The 17,663-nt window shown below is 37.5% G+C and overlaps 2 protein-coding genes across 3 annotated transcripts in view; both read right to left on the bottom strand.

The window, feature by feature from the left end:
- LOC139966237 (uncharacterized) overlaps nucleotides 1-577 on the bottom strand; it is a 76,430-nt gene extending 75,853 nt beyond the window's left edge. The window contains exon 1 of one of the 2 annotated variants that reach the window (XR_011792515.1): nucleotides 63-577. The gene's annotated coding sequence lies outside the window, so the exon portion shown is untranslated. The remainder of the gene's footprint in view (nucleotides 1-62) is intronic. The other variant, XM_071969070.1, reaches the window with a different exon arrangement.
- Nucleotides 578-3,165: 2,588 nt separating this feature from the next.
- LOC139966236 (uncharacterized) lies at nucleotides 3,166-17,237 on the bottom strand. The gene is made up of 6 exons (XM_071969062.1): nucleotides 16,814-17,237; nucleotides 10,541-10,642; nucleotides 9,563-9,678; nucleotides 6,339-6,771; nucleotides 5,740-5,828; nucleotides 3,166-4,888 (listed from the first exon to the last, which is right to left on the bottom strand). Exons 1-6 carry the CDS (start codon nucleotides 16,933-16,935, stop codon nucleotides 4,197-4,199), a joined length of 1,554 nt encoding a protein of 517 aa, XP_071825163.1. The 5' UTR covers nucleotides 16,936-17,237; the 3' UTR covers nucleotides 3,166-4,196.
- Between the last annotated feature and the right edge of the window lie 426 nt (nucleotides 17,238-17,663).

Raw genomic sequence — 17,663 nt, 5'->3', positions numbered from 1 at the left:
CACATTTCACCGTTAGAATGAATGATATGTAACGATACACACTATCGTTAAAACAATCTTACCGAATCTTTCTTCTCTAGGTAACGTTCCTGTTTCCTAGCCTATACACTTAATACATCCTTCTGCAGTCTACAAATCCGATAAGATTTTTTACTGTCCTTTCACCGTTGCTATGTCACTGATGAAAACAATGAGTTTCATTCACGTGATGGAAAGTCGATTTTTCCCTCCCAATTTCTGACATTCCTGACACGTCCTAGCACTGTTGTGTGTCGAAGAGTGTAACAGTACTCCGAGCAAGTCACCAGTCAGCAGTTGGTATAGTTCATCAAATCGGCCCGTTATAGGATATCGGTAGTACTTCCTACCAATTGTTTCATGATTGTAGTAGAGTGTGGATGTGGGTGGAGTGTGGTATAGAGTTACACTTTCATTTCAGTGCTATACCAATTGTTTAAAGACTCTGTGCTCAGTCGTTCTGTGACGTGACTCATGACCACGGTGAAATCAGTGTTATTTCCTGTATATAGCAAGGAGCATTTTTGGCTGAAGATTCCTAACGATTTCTAACGGTCACCAATATTACCCGCAAAATACGTTCCAAAAATATACTCGACAGTCTTGTAGTATGTTCACCGATTATACCCAATATATATTTAGAAACATGAAATTTCCCATTCATCTTGTCACTGTATTCAATTAGTGTTGTTATTGCTCAATCATCCACACTCCCTCTATATCAGAACATGGGCCCATCAGAACATTTACATTATTTAGGTAAGCTCTTTGTGGGCCAAATTATAGCCTACCTTGACCTTGTCTCAAGTTTCCCAGAAATAGGCTCTGTTAAAGGGTGTGAAGACTCGCGCAAAAAGAAACGTCTAATGCCGTTAATCTGACCTAGTTTCGAATGAGGTGTAACAGAAGTGTTATAGACACCACCATCGATCCCAGAAAATACACTCACAGCTTGCTAGACACTAGTGTACAGTCAGTACATACAGCTGCGGTCAATACCCACAGCACAATGTAGAAACGATACAACGATGGACATCTCAGGTCCAGCTAAAGTTAACAAGGTATCACGTTTCATTACTGTCTGCATTTTGTAGTGACACGAACAAAACGTCACTTGCAAGCAACAGAAAGTTAACTTTTTCAGATGGCCGCACGCGGTTTGGGCCGAGTCTTCAATGCCTGTAAAGTGATTACGCGCGTACCGAAGAGAGCAAAAACACACACACAAAATACAAGAGCTAGACCACGCCTAGATGTGAGTTTAGTAATGAATATTCAACACTAAGCAGGGACTGTACCACCGATGTAACACATGCATACTGCTCAAGTTTCAGTTGTAGATTCCAAGTTAGGGTTAAAATGTTAAATTGGAAGCCACCCGACGTGAATTGGTAAATATACATAAGCCCTTGCGGGCTTCTTCCAAATTCGTGTTCCCTTAGCGTCGTAAATATAACTGCCTGGTGGCATGTAGTTATTATTTACCCCTATGGTCCGTCAGTAGTATTCCGTATTGATAATGGTTATGCGTTCATAAGGTATCCATACAGGACATATACATACAACACACTAATCCTGTTAGATAATAGTAGCACTGTATACTAGTAGTGATACCGGTTGTCTTCTTCTCGACCTAATCCTTCCTCTGCATTAGGTTTTATCACAAGTCAATTAGTTTCATATTATAGGACTTTGGAAGTGATATTATATAATAGAGTAGAATAGAGTATACAATAAAGTCAGTCTTCCTATGATCAGTTTCATCGAACGTCGTTTAGAACTTGAGCTCACTGTTACTGTCAGTAGGGTCGAGGTCATAGTATAATATTAGTAGCCTAGTCTGAGACCTAGTTCTAGTAAACTTACTCTAAGAGATACATTCCGAGAGAGATTGTGAAGATTACCAAAGGTGAAAAATATCGAAAATCTGTGACAACAAGTGTAGTATTATGTGTGACCATATATGCTAGGTGTTGAACACTTATTACTAGTCTGCTAGTCGCATCGACGATCAGCTGGTCTTCGAGCACGGAGAGCTTCGTTGGTACTGAATATGCATTACAGTGCGTTCTCTCATTGGCCTGTTTAAATCAAGAGGCATGGCGTAACAGAATACACAAATGAAATCTGTTTCATCGGATACATTTTTCGATACTTTCGATCATTAATTTCTTAATTAATGCAAAGTTCTTGGCAAAATTAGCTTGGTGGAACCTCTTTTCATGTAACATAATCAGCTTAAACGAATTAAGTTCCATGTTTGAAAATGAACAGTTTTATGTATTTCCTTTTTCCAAACGAACTAAGTTATTTAAATTCATCCCCATTTCGGTCTGTGCGAATGTATCCGTTGACCTTTTCTTTGTTAAACATTTGTGACTCATCTCTGCTGGACTTGAAACAAGATCATCAGACTTACCACATTAAAGGGTGTGAAGACTCGCGCAAAAAGAAAAGTCTAATGCCGGTAATCTGACCTACTTTCGAATGAGGTGTAACTCGAATAGGGGAGATGGGTGCGCCTGTTCATATACGAACCCTACGCTAAGTCCTCTTATATACTACTGTATTCGTTTTTTGGATCGCTAAGGTCGACAATATTGCAACTGACTTTGGTCATTATCATGAAGCGTGGCTCCAGGGGTGTGTGTTGTTATACCCCCTATTTCAATCCCACACAAAATGTTAACGTAGTTATTATAACTACTTGCGTGTATATATCTAAATATAAATAGATTTAATTTACTGTTAAAATTTGCCTCAGAATGCATTATGAAAACGTTGTCTGAAATACCAGAACGTTACCAAAGAAAAAGTATCCCCCCCCCTTCCGCGTTCCTGCCGGCTCCCGTTTTACCCCTGGTTACTCCAGTGGACTTTTCCAAAAAACTTAATCATTTGAGTCCCGGGACAACGTGATTCGAGAATAAACCTCGGATCATGATGGTAAGAATATGGTTTATCCTTAGCAAACAACTAAATACAATTATCTACCGCACAGCTCTCATCATATATTGCAAGAGTGCCCAACACCATATCCCCATTCCACCTCATTTCTCCTGACCCCCCCCCCCCCCCTTATGAGCTGGACAAAACCGTAAAAGATGTTGCAGAGAAATTGTATCATTGAATAACATTAACATTGTATATAATTTGGTGCTGTAATACACCCGATGTATCATCATTACAAACTGGCTATTAATTATGATTATTTACATTATACTGTTTGAAAATAAGAGCCTAGAATACAACGTGAATCTCAAACCGTTCACAGGTAAATGTGTGACGTGATTACGGTCTGAGCATTATTGATGTCTATACAGATAAAGCATGTCTCAGATTTAAGATCGATATAAATAGATAAGCGAAGGTACTACGTTGTAGCATTTTAGGTGGAGCATTTTGGAAAGATCATGAATAATTGAGATCATATTAGCATATCTTGATATGCAACTAATTCAATATTGGTGGGGAAAAAAAGCATTACTTAGCCCATAGTCACATTTCCGATTCATAATTTCCGCAAATATCGGTGATGACCACATGAAGCTGCCATCACGGCATATAGCGCATCGAAGCCGATAAAAGTTATATATATGAATGAAGAAAATGTGCAGTTCTGTTCAATTCGTATATGTTAAACGACATACCCCTATACCGTGTCGATCGACATAATGACAATACTAGCCCTCTGGTTTAAGATTTATACGCATTTTCAAACGCTTCATTTTCATGTATGGCAACGAGTTGCAAACTTGATAGCTGTATATGATAGCTGTATATTTGTCAGTGATGTTTTGTTCACTCTTAATCAATACTAGCATCACGGAGTAGTATCAAAGTAGAATGTCTAACGTAACAATCTCCTATAAATTCATGATTCTGAATGTTTTCGAAAGTTTCTTACTACATTTTGGCCAACATTCAGAAAAAGTATCACAATTAAGGAGATTAGCAGAGAGACAATCAAAGCTTTCGTAGTCCAGTATTCTACTTGAACATTTTGTACCTGCAGCCATTTATTCAGTAAAAAAGCGGCCGAGCTTCCATGATCATATATCCATCATATATGTGCGTAAAGTGTATATCAGCCGTCACGGTTGTAACACACGGAGGAACAAACGTGATACCTACATGAGACGAACCTGGTAGTGTTATAACATCCAGTCTCGTTAATTCTATATAGATTCGTAGAGTTCAGAAAAACGTTTAGATTGTCTAATACTTCTGGACAGAGGTGCTCTCTTTAGCCTGTCATACTTCAACGAGTCATTATATGCAGGAGTAACACCAGGCTGACTCTGAGGAGGGTGGTCTAACTTCCCATAAATGGAATCATCTTCAACGAAGCTCATAGGTATATTTCCATGACTAAATCGATGTTTGTGTTCATTATTTGAGTTTTTATTCTTATTTACTTTAGCATATAAACTGGCAAACTCTGTTGGCGGTTGTTGATCTCGTAACGGCACCACGGATGAATTTCGAGTCGAGATTGGTGAACTTGATCCAACGACGGTTCCATTCAGGTCGTCCACTATTGCGTAAGCTGATGAATTTGAACGGCTAACTCTTCCCATCGACAGCAATGAAGAAGGCCGCACATTTTCAGAAGTATTGGTCAATTTACTGGATTTTTTAACGATAGCGTATGGTGGGATATTAGTTGTAACCAACTGGACTTCCTTCAGCTCTGATAAGCTATCCTGTGTTCCTTTGGGTTGCATAACCTCTAAGGATTCTATCGCTGCCTCTGGAATTCTTGGAAGAGAACATTGCGGGATCTTTTTCGTTGTATTTGGCTGTGGTTGGTCTGGAACCATTTTCTCTCGCACGTCCATCACATCCACGTAAGATACAACCCTTTGCTCTGGAAAAAAAAACATAATGTAAAAATGTTTCTATATTGTCATTGCATATAGCTATCTACCCCCAGCTCTCTGCGAGGGATGCTGTGTACGGGCAGTCCTCCGCCAAACCAAACCAAGCCAAACACTACCATCATGTATAATATGAGATCGGAATATCTATTGGCATTTCATCTTAAAAGGGATATTCCGTTAGCAGATAATATAACACATACAAAGAAGAGAGACTATTCCACAAGTTACTTCACATTTCATCGCAATATCTTGTTCCTGACTTTAGCTAGTGGTATTTCAATGTAAGCTATTTTTGCCAGATAAAACCTTCCTTGCTTGCATTCATAACATACCACCAAATTTTAAACATGTGCACCTCCACGATATCAAATGCTACAAGGATGTGATTTTGACCTTACGATGTACATTCAGTTATTTCTACAATGAATTTCTGACACCAGAATACATTAAATTTAAGGTCCCTATTGATAAAGCAGTAGCATCAGGCCAAAACCTCTGTCCTCATCCATGTTTCGTATTAAATTAACCAATATTACAAGATGGAAAAGGCAATGTATTGTTGGGTTTACAATTTATCACTGTTACTGTTGTTGATGTGTCATGCAATAATTTGAGACCTGTACGGTATGTTGTCGGCATCAAAGATGTTTACTTACAAAGCCTTTACCTTACAAACAAGAACATATTATGGATGACCTCGGTAACACTTGCTTCTTTCTTCGTAACCTCATTTACTATTTTGTGTATTGCATGCAACGACTTGAGATATTTTAATTATATTTTTAATTTTTTAAAGGTAAAAAGAGCAAGGTTTTGTACGATGACCAATAATCCTTACTTTGTGTCCTCTTGCTCAGTGCTTCAGAAATTGTTTGAGATTTCTTCCTGGTTGTTCTTCGGGAGTATTGGTCCCTCGACAGAAGCATTCTGCAAAAAAATGAACAGTGTAAAAATGAACAGTTTCAATTCAATGACTTAAACTTCCTTTGATTTTTCCACTATAATGGATTTTACATAATTAAAGTGGTTTCAATGAGCCGCAAAGGCACTTCATTTAAAGATAGACAGCATCAACATGCCATTTTCTTCATACCTCCCCAGGTGTTACTCATTTAAGACTGAGATCCTATCATGAAATTAGAAGGAAATCCCATATAATTTCTAAAACCACAACGAATAAAGATTGTTGGTTGTGGGATCAATCTCCATCACATAAACAAATCCAATTAAAATAAATATATAACTAAATCAGCTTTTAATTAAGTACGCTACAGAAAAAAAACATCTTGACGTCATGGGTGCACGTACTTTAAACTAAAAGGCATCAAAGTCCAGTTTGGATAGGAACTTTTGCCATTAAAGAAAGGATGACAAGAAACGAAGGCAATGCAATCTTATGTTCAATTGTATAAGTCATTATAAAAAATCAATACTTACACGTCACGCGCCGTTATTTTACGCATCCTGAGCTTCATGATTACCACACCAACCAAGACACCTGTAAGTGACATGACCACGCCTACTCCTAGCGCCATGCCAACCATTCCAGATCCGTTGGTAGGGTGATAGTTCTCAGGAGCAGTGTCGTAATCTCTTCCGTCAATGGTCAAAATCTTTTTATCTTCTACAAGAACTGTCCTTCCACCGCCATGATGTGACCCATCGGCAACTCCTCTGCCTGTACCATCGTAATGCGAAATGCCGTCATGCACTACAGGGGTTTTTCTGGGCACTACTTTCTGGGTTGGTAACCTCTTGCTTCCCTCTCTTGAACCTTTTTCTCGACCAGTACCTTTTGGATTATGCTGTGTCGAACCTGATCGATTTTTCTTTACGGGTGGGGTTGCCTGTGTCGGGTGAGAGTTAACTCCTGTGTAAGCAAGATACAAGAAGCAAAAGAAAATTAGCAAGTGGGAATAAAATACAAGTTTACCAAGTAGAATTCAGGTAAGCATCACGGCAATTCCGGTAACCGATTAAGCAGGTGTTATGTGTGTTTTTTCAGAATTTGGAAGAGACGGGAGGAATAGGGTCGGTTGGAGGTTAGTGTGAGGTGGACGGTGGGAGTATGAATGAATTTCAATTCAGGGTATTATAAGTGCAGATTTATACAGCATCATGATATAGTATATACCCTTATATTATGCAGGTGAACGTCACTATGAACTATAGAATAACGGTAAAAACGAGAATAAGAGTTAGTGGAAGTTAAGTGCTACTGTTATCTTTATACGCTAATGCTAAAATTCTTGTTGGAAAGGGTGCAGCGGGAGAGCCGTTTTACCCAAATTTCAGTTTGGTACCCTATGTCCTGGCAAAGGACAGGACGATGGAATTCAACTTAGAGTAACACATACCTCACACCACCGATAACTTTGAAACATGCAACCATCGAACACTATCCACCACCATCCGACACCATCCACCGCCATCCACCACCATCCAACACCATCCAACACCATCCACCACCATCCAACACCATCAACCACCATCCAACACCATCCGACACCATCCATTACCATCCAACAACATCCACCACCATCAACCACCATCCAACACCATCCGACACCACCCACCACCATCCAACACCATTCAAAATATATAAAAAAAAACAAATAAAAAGTGAAGTTCAAACTAAGTTAAGACGAACTTTGTAACGATGATTAAACTACATCAATTAAATTGACTCTTATTATAAATAGAATAATTGACATTGGCGAAGGGGTGATCACTCAGAAGCACTTGTTATTACTGATATTTCAAATTTTATGTAAAGTCATTCAACTATCGCAAATTTGGAATTCCCACAGGACGTTGAATATGTTAAGGCATTATATATTTTACTTAAATTATTTCTGGACGAAAGTCAGCATTTATTAGGGCAATATAACCAGATGACTATATAAATAACATATGGGGAAATTACGAATGTGTTATATAGAATAAGAAATATATTTAGAAGGGGCGGTGACTCACAATCTCATGTTAACATGACATTTCACACTTTTTTATAAAGTTATCACGAATTTTGATATCATTCAATCAGCCTGGAAGAACGAAAGTATACATTGACCGATCGTATAAAGTGACTACGCATCCACGCGTGTCCTATTTACAGTACGAGTGAGTGACATGACAGGAAAATTAAAATGAAAGCATAGCTCGTCTCAATTTCAAAAACGAAAATAGTTATTAAAGACCAGGAAGTCATGTCTGTATTTCTCTCTACATCGTGTGTTATTTCCAGTTTAAGAATATTGACTGTGTATGACCTATAAATTAAGAAAAGGTTCCCAGTTTGTATAATCACCTACACTCAAAACAAGTTGGTCAAACATTTTACGCAACAAAGGGTAAACACCTATCGAACACAATTTGGATTTCGTAAAAAGTAGACAATGTTGAACTAATTTTCACAAATTGTAGCAATGATATTGATTAAACTGTCTTAATTGTACTGCTTTGTGGAAAACGTGTTGGGGTAACATATTTACCCAACTTTATCAGATTGTAGTTTGCCAACCGATTCCAAACTTAATAATAAATCTTGTTGCGTCATCATATTTTTAGACATGACGAAAGCGTTATCAAATGGCTGAAGACCAGATTACTTGGATGAAACAAAAGACAAACACCTCATTTCCAGGTAACATTATTCACGTATACAGTTGTGGGAAATGTGTAATGCAAAACAGGCGGAAGTGAGTAACGCTTGGTTTCGCATCGTTAGCAATAGCTCTTAGCAGATCCAGTTTCACACACATTCATTTAGCTTTAGCTTCTTACACCTTGTTCGCTGTGAAGGTTATAATCTTTATAGCGCAATTAAACCTCTCTAGCAAATCCATGTTCATCATTATCTATGGAAAGGCAATTTCTCAACCAAATTTGACAGGGAGTCAAGTGATGTCTGAAAATGTGTCCAAGTGATAATAGAGTCCATACTAAAATGTTTGCCCAGCTAAACGCAATGTCATAGATATCACTAAGCTAGTAAACAAGGTGCTATACTTGTTCAAGCGGAGCTCCCTGAAGTCACCACAGAAATACACAAAATTATGTAAGGCGAGAGAAACGATAGAAATTCTCCAGATTCCCCGAGGTAGCACGTCCAGGGACTTTTAGCAATTTCGAAGCAAACGTGACAGTTCGGAGCGATATTTATTGGAAATAAAATTGTTTATCTGGATAGTGCTTAATATTAACGTATCTGTTTCTTATATGTTTCTGTGGTATCATACTTGATGGAATTAACAAATTAATTTCCTTAGAAGAATTATCAAGGAAGATGATTGCGTAAGAGGCGCATAGACTTTGATTTAGAAGTTTCTCGTCTTCCTCCTAGAGAAGATAAAACAAATGGGGCTAACATTGGCATAAATCGCTTCTGTTAATGTATGTATTTAAAACAATGACCTATCTGTTAGGTGTTTGTCATTCGTATGAGCAGTTTTGGTGATTCAGTTAGCAATCATCCTCTACCACCCTTTTTGTTATAACATTTCAGAGAGCAGTGAATTCTGCTGCTGATACATTCTTCATTCCCCTACCCCCACCCCCCCCCCCACCCTCACACACGCACACACCCTTTCGCTACACATTGAACAGCGAACCGATTAGAAGCGAAGAATATTTCTCACACCTGCATTGTTGATACCTACTACTTGAATTACTTGTAACACACTGCCAGTTGACTGCCTCATATCCAGTACAGCAAACATTGGTAGTACGGTATCCAATTCTTGACATCTCTCTGTATGCAGGTACATAAAGTGTTCTGTAACATAAACAACACACCAACGTTAACAATAACAAAACAATAAACATATTGGCGGAATGATATTTTCATCCAGGAATTACAGACCTGTCCAATAAATGCTTTCAATCTCGTCCAAATAGATATGTCACGGATATGATCTCAAGAGTGCGAGCCTGGGCTAGGAAGCATTTTATTTGATTTGAACTTTCGCAAAGATGAGAGTTACTTGGTTGGCTGGGGCTAATGGTCCCAGAAGCCCTCCGTTACAGTTATAAAACATGAAATGGTTGAAAGTATGACAGTAAACGAGCAACACAAGAAAAGCAAACCAAACGTTTACAAAACGTTGACTAAAACAGTAACAAAACATACAGCAAGAACATAAACAAGAAAAACAAGCAGATGAAGAGATAAACAAAAATATGACAATAAAGAGTTATATTATATCGTCAATTGAAACTTTAAGACGGTTTATGGTTGACGCACTCTTTAATTGTTGTTCTGTTCTTTTGTCCCAATATAAGAAAAGCGAATTTATTAAATTCGATTTTTCCCCTCCCCCCCCTTGGACATGTAAAAGGCTAGCGAGGAAGTTGACCTTAGGCAATGGTTGTGGACAGAGCCTGTATGTTTAAATATATCTTTCTTGTACGAACGTGAGGGGTAAGGTCATTCAGGGATTTATATATCATTATCAGCTGCTTTGGCTTTAAATTTTGGACTAATATTTTCCAACCTATTTCCTTAAAAGGTTCTTCGGATCTCTCGTCGTCGGATATGCAAAGAGAGGGTGGCAGAACGGAACATTGCTTAGTGGAAAGTAAATGTTTTTATTGAACAAGTTATGCTTATTGGGTATAAACGGTCCGGCACACCTTACCTGTAACGGCTGCATTGTAGCAGTCCGAACCCACATCTTGTAACGTAACGCACAACTTTCGTTTGGATTCCAGTAATTGGTACTTTTTGAACTGTATTGAAACTGGAATAAAGAAAAGAGATAGATTTATTTTATTAAACTTTATATCTATACTTACAAGAAACCAAATAATAACTTATATTGCACGCAACTTTATGATCAACTGTTGTTAAAAGCCGTTCGAATAACATCAATATGTAATGAATCTTAAGTTGGCTAAAACAATCCTCACAAAACGTAGCTAAACCCCTTAACCAATATTCCGTTTGTCGCACAGTAACAATGCAACGGCTACCTTACTTTCAGGAGATCCACTAATTCAAAGAATATTCTTGGTCAATGGGGGGAAAGGACGATCAATGTACATTTAGATATCGAAGATGATTCGACGCCAGCTTGGCTGTAACTCATATTATCTGGATAGTATCTTGCGACAGTTCGGACCAACCTGTCCACGTCTTCAAACGTTAAATCTCTCAAGAATAGACAGAATATAGGCCAAGAAGGAAATAACAGTTCCCTTGCAATTATATTCGAGCTATTTCTATTTACAGATAGGGCTTTGTTATAAGTATAAGGATGAACAGATTGAGCTGTATATAGTATCACTTTGGGGAGTTGGTGCAGTATACGTCCAGACTGTGCTAAGTAGAATGGTGGCGCTGCGGTACGACCTGGCATTAACTTAAATATACCACACGAAACCCTCATAGCCTGTTTATATCAGTTGATAGTCCCATCAGCTGTAGGAGTAAGTTATATCAAAGAAAGGATAGATGATAAATTCAATCATTACGGTGACGATTTCATATCGGAAATTGCAACTTTGTAAATGTGAATTGTGAATGATGAAGATTGATTGATAAGTATTGGTAGAGATACGTATCTTGTTGAGATGGTCCCTTAAACAGCGAAGTGTTGGACAAATCACAGACGAGCGTCAAAGTCCTAAGGGACACAGAGTCTATTAATTAATAGGCATTATTTGTTCATATCGTCCTTGCTGTTTTAACTATTCTAACCTTTATAACTCTCAACTATGTTTTATACATCCTACTTTATTCTTCATAAACATGACACTTGAAACTTGAGACTACAATAAGCTTATATTTCCCTTTCCCTTAAGAATAATCTGTAATCTTTAAAGAGCGTCTGTGCAAAAACAAATCCATGAAACATCATATCCGCTGCAACGTATGAGGCAGTTGTTTTTACATCTTATTTACATTTTACAGAATTCAAGATAATTTATGATAAAAAATTCCTCTTCTTTCTATTCTTATCGTTTTATGTCATGCGATAATTAGTCCGTTCTATCTTCGATGGTATGTTTTGTGCCAACTAGTGATATAATCAGAAGCAAACGTTTAATTGCGTGTCACGAAACTTCTATGAACATCATAAAGTACCTTTAAACTATATATATATGTATATCAATACCCAGTGGCAAAGGTACTCTGTATTCCTCGTTCTCTTTTATACCGTGTAAAGATTTCGTTATTTCTGAGATGTCTCCCTAAATCGACATCTTTATCAATTTTGACGGATGTTCAGCTGATGAAGATTGAAAGGAGATACTCGAGAGATAACGTTTGAGGTAGTCGCAGGGTCTGATGAGGAGACTTGAGAATAGGGATGAAGGACGAGAGAGGACGTGCGTCTCCGGAAAGGAAAATCTCAAATTAGAATCAAACGGAAAGATGAGTAGACAAAGGGAGTCCCGAGATGATACACAAGAGACAGGATGGATACGAAAAGAGGGACCGTTTCTGTCTTAAAAATATGGCAAATATGTCAAACGAAGAATCTGTAGACCATTTTAAGATAACTGAACGTCTGAAGTCACTATAGCGTTACATATGCACACGCATTTATTCTATTGCTGAATTAAGTAATTAACACAATCTTCCTTAATCTCGTTACAACGGCCATCGTTATGGACGATACTTAAAGGCAGAAAAGTTGAACACTAAACCTGACAGAATGTGTCACGTGGTCAGTGAGCTGCCGAATGCGTATACATTTCATCTTTGTGCTACACCGACAGAAACCACAAGATTTATATCTCAAAAACATCGTTATTCTTCTTATTGTGAGAATTATGTATTACTAAAAAGTATCATGTCAAGATTCAATAATCGCAGACAAAAAGTCGTCTTCCGGTATTAATTCTAAAGAGTGATATGTAACCTATATATGTTAACATATACGCACACTTTGTACAATTCCATCTATCAGCCGTAACATTTTGTAACACCTGTGTACATTGTTCACACTATAATAGCACTTTCATCATATTTCTACAAATTGCCGACTGCATATACTTTTATATAGACACTTACATATATACCATGGGACTGAGACCTGTATGCATATAATTATTCATCATTCTGATATCTGCAAACGCATTGACAGAAATTGTCCTTCTTTTCAAATTTAATTTTCCTTTACTACAATTTCTCTTTTTCTCATATTTATACGATGGAGTGTTTTCACTGATACACATTGTACTTTCTGAATTTAAGTTTTCTTCGAACAATCACTAGCTTGATGTAATTAGCCTTCAATCTTATTAACTCACTTGGTTTTGATTAACTGTTCCTAAGGTCATTTCCATAACTAAGACAACAGGAAGTGACCATTGGGGCAACTGTGGATGCTTTTGTTACAAACCATTCAGAGAATATAGGGACTTTCCCTGCATGTGATTTTTGTTCATACTTCTAAATAATCGGGAAGCATACTAGTTAACTCTTTATTATTTAGTTAATGAACTCGTGCTGCTAATACCCTTAACAAATCTACCTCATTTCCATGTGGTTTTATTATTTACAATTCCGGTAATACCTTGCGTCCGTTCCATAAAATATAACTAAAGCAATATGTAAACGTATATTAGAACTTTCGAGTTAGAAGGAAATATTTTTTTAAATCGTCATTCATGAAAGAGGCTTGATCAACTTGATCCGATTTCAAGCCCCAGTCCCCCAGTCCCCAGTCCCCCAGTCCCCTAGTCCCCCAGTCCCACGGTCCCCTTTCCTAGATGATGTAACCACGTGCATAAACTCAGTAAGAGCATGCGCACTTATATTTTACCTACTGATATGAAGTACGCTGATTGTTCAATATCGCTGAAATATGATAAGCATTCGGCTTGCCATCACAGTCTGTCCCATGCTCGTACAGTATACCTAAAACAGTTACAACGCGTGTTACTATGCTTAATATTATGGATAACTTTGCAATGTAAAATGAAGTAAAACATTACTAAAATGTTTCAAAAATGCTAGTTTATTCGGGGCGCTTTGCGCGCACCTATAGATAGTTGTCTCATCATTACTTTCTGTAGGGCAGCTTGGATGGAGTTATTGTTCCAAATCCCCTTGCAGCCACTATCGTCATCATCTATCCTCCCTACCCACAAGCCATATACTCCCCACCCACAAGCCCCTACATCATCACGTCGACCGGCCGTTAGTTCGAGTTAGGCTATTACAAAAACAATATGGTCAAATTGTGACTTTTGTGGTCTATAAAATGCGCATCCAATGCCATTTGAGAATAGTTAAATGCTTCATTCTAATGCTCACAATTTTCTCCGGGGGATTCGCTCCCGGATCCCACACCCGGCGTTGCCGCTGGGCCCCACCAGGGGCTCTAAGGCGGACCCGGCACCCCACGGCTTCGGGTGGAGCGCGTCGTGCTCCAGCGTCGTCTTCGGCACCGTTGGTTCATTCCAACCTGAACACCCTCTTTTTTGCCCCAAACGACATATATTTATATATATATATATATATATATATATATATATATATATATATATATATATATATATATAATATACACTAATTTCCTGTTTATTTAATGTATACCTAATGTAACATAATTGTCTAGGTAACAAACTTGTCGGATGTCATTCTTTAATCTTTTTCTTTACATACTTGTTGATAATAAGCGCACTGCAGTGTGTAATTTCCCGTTCGTCATGTAGCTACAAATGTTGCAAAATCTATGAAATGGTGTTTTACTGTCCTAAGTTAAAGTTATCAATGACTTGGTCCAATATCTTTACAAGTACTATCAGTGATAAAATAAAAACCACACCCCACACCACATTTTTTTTTCCATTATAACAGAAGTAGGCCTAACTTAATATTGACATATAACAATCGGGAAGAAGTTGGTATTATCATTAAGTGTTTAGTCCATGCAGTAGTTTTGCTCCTATCCACGTTTTTCTTCATCTTTGATCTACAGAAGCCTTTATTTGATAGCAGAGAATTGACTTTGTACTTTTAGGAAATAAACACAACACATTTCATTACAGCATAAGAAAACTTGTATAGGTCTAAGATAATTTACATATAACAATCGGAACTGATGTTAGCATTATCATTAAATGTTTTAATGCTATCGTGTAATTTATACTCGCATACCACGCATGGAACTAGAGAAGCTGATATTTGAAAACAGTGAAATGGTTTCCTAAGTTCAGTGACGAAACACAACCCGCTGTTTTAAAATGCAATATCAGAGTCTTAAATCGCGTTCATTCTCGCTGAATGAAGTTCGGTATTGGTCGACATAAGTAGGCCTTCCATCTTTCACAATTAAACAGCAAGTCCTTGAAAGCCTTCTTTAAGTACCTCGGGCTAGAACAATGTATGACGGTATTCCCATATTTGAGAAGGAACTCCTCTCCCCCCCCCGCCCCCCCCCCAAAAAAAATTCCGTTCCCTTCCAACTCATTGTCATATCTATGTCAGATCAACGGTTCGAATGAAAATTAAACTGCTACGCCATTTCTTCTTCTTTTTTATTCCTTTTTTTTTGTGAAACGAGTTTTAACACCAACTCATAAACAGGCCGTCTCATTGACACTTGTCAAATTCAGGAAGAAGACTTATGTCCAGTTCCTTAGTTCCTTCTTTAACAAGCGTTGAAAGATCTAATATTGAATGCAGTCAGTATTTCTCTCCTCATCCTTCCTCTTAGTTTCACTTGTGAACAATAACGATGAAAATGGAAGTTTTATTAACACAAAATGGAGTTAAAATGGCGGTGTATATACGGACACTCTTCTTCGGCTTACAGTTGTAGTCCAGCTACGTCAAGCGGCCACATCTCCTGCCATTTGGTCATCATGATTTTAAAGACATATATCTCAGGTTAACATCGACAATGTCCTATACTGATAAGATTATATAGGCTTATTTCTAATGTTATAAGTCATACATATTTGAATAGTTAACGAAGATACGCATTCTTCCAGTACATAATTATTTTAGCTGCCTTTGATTTTCAGGATTACTAGAGAGATATGACTTATTTTAACATAGCCATGTCCTATAGTAGATATACATATGCGAAATGTATGTAAGGGGAATGCATTTCCATGACAGGACTATGTTATGTCCAATGCTGATTGAAACCTTCATCTCTATCAAAAATAATAAACTTGTTTGGACAGTTGAAGCAAATAAACACATGACCACATTATACTAATATAATCATGCCTAAATGTAGAGGCATATATGTGTGTACATTAAAATACATACTGCCCGATAAATAATTAAAGGTTTATCGACAGACATGACCAATCTCACAAGTCTATTTGAAAGAAAACCATGTCTTGAAAAATAGTGCCAACTGCTATCAAAATTGACTGAAATCAGTTTTAACCCAATTCCGTGGCAGGTTTATAGACTGCCATGATTTTATATATATATTTTTTCTTTTAAACACATTTGGTTTCAATGTGACAATAGATATTCCGTCCAAAGCTGTAACCATCGAAGTAAGAAGTTTTTTACAGCGAGTTTTTGTAGCAGATCTGTAGAGTCCAAATTCTTATCTAGGTAGAAGCACACGTGGGAATGTTGAGACATAGTACAGGAGAATGGGTCAGAATGAATAGGTACCCTTCACCCACCCCCCCCCCCCACGCCCTACTCCATGGTTCTCTGGCCAAGAAATTTGGCAAATAAGAGCCTGTTAAATAGAGGGATTTCAGAGTGCAAACACGATTTCGATGTAAACCATATGTACCGCACTTGATCGATTCTTAGCGCGTGGATACCTGTATTATAATATGACACTATATAAGCATATTAGGATTGTTGACATCTGGAGTTATCCTTTACCATATTGCCGGTATAAATAGAAATGATATCAATTCAAATAATTGATTTAAAAGAAAAAACAATGTCGGCTGTTGAGGATTTGTTAACTTACCTCACTGTAACAGAACATACATTATTTCCATTTACTTGAGTTGGGGTTTCTTGTCCAGATGCTACGTCCGCTAGTGTAAAGTAAAGCACTACTACTACTAGACTCCAAACTCGAGGAATCATCTTGGCCTTCCAAATTAGAAAATAAAAGACGTGATCTGAAGTTGTTTCAAAAGTTGATAAACCACAGCAGGATGTAACACTGATGTTATGCGCAAGACGTTTTTAATTCTTTTCACTGCATTCAAAACGATTTTTTAAATTTCCTCTTATGCAATGTATGGATTTTAGAATATCACAAAGCAAAAGGAACTACCGATGTGTTGATGTCGATATCCAAAAATTTCAAAACCTTCTTTTATAAATCATGATTTTCAAATTAAAGTTTCTTTCTCACGTTCTTTGAAGTAAAAAAAAAACGATGTTTTAACCTAAACCCCTGTGTGGATATAACTTACAAGTAAACGCTGCATGGATATCACTATACCCAGCTACGAGTGATTAATTTAATTTCCTGTGAGTCAAAATAGCATCAAAGGGGATTGGCACAATTAATGCAGAGGTCTTCACAAGAGTAACCTATATGCCTAAACCATCGCCACGGGAGAGTCCATAAAAGACCTTATTAAGGAAATCATTAGAATGAACACATACGCTTTAAGCCGGATGATCCTTATTTCAGCTGAGATTCAATGTCACAGTTTAATCGACTTGTATATGAGATGGAAAGATAATTTCTAATTACTAAACATCATATTAACTCCGGCGGTGTTAACAAAACGGGCAAAGGAAATATGTTATAAGAACCCCGTCATTATAAAACACACATGCATATACATGTCATGGGATTG

Source organism: Apostichopus japonicus, chromosome 4 (genome assembly GCF_037975245.1).
Source record: "Apostichopus japonicus isolate 1M-3 chromosome 4, ASM3797524v1, whole genome shotgun sequence".
NCBI classification, from domain to species: domain Eukaryota; kingdom Metazoa; phylum Echinodermata; class Holothuroidea; order Aspidochirotida; family Stichopodidae; genus Apostichopus; species Apostichopus japonicus.
Note: the sequence above shows the minus strand (reverse complement) of the source record. Positions and strands in the feature narration are given on the sequence as shown.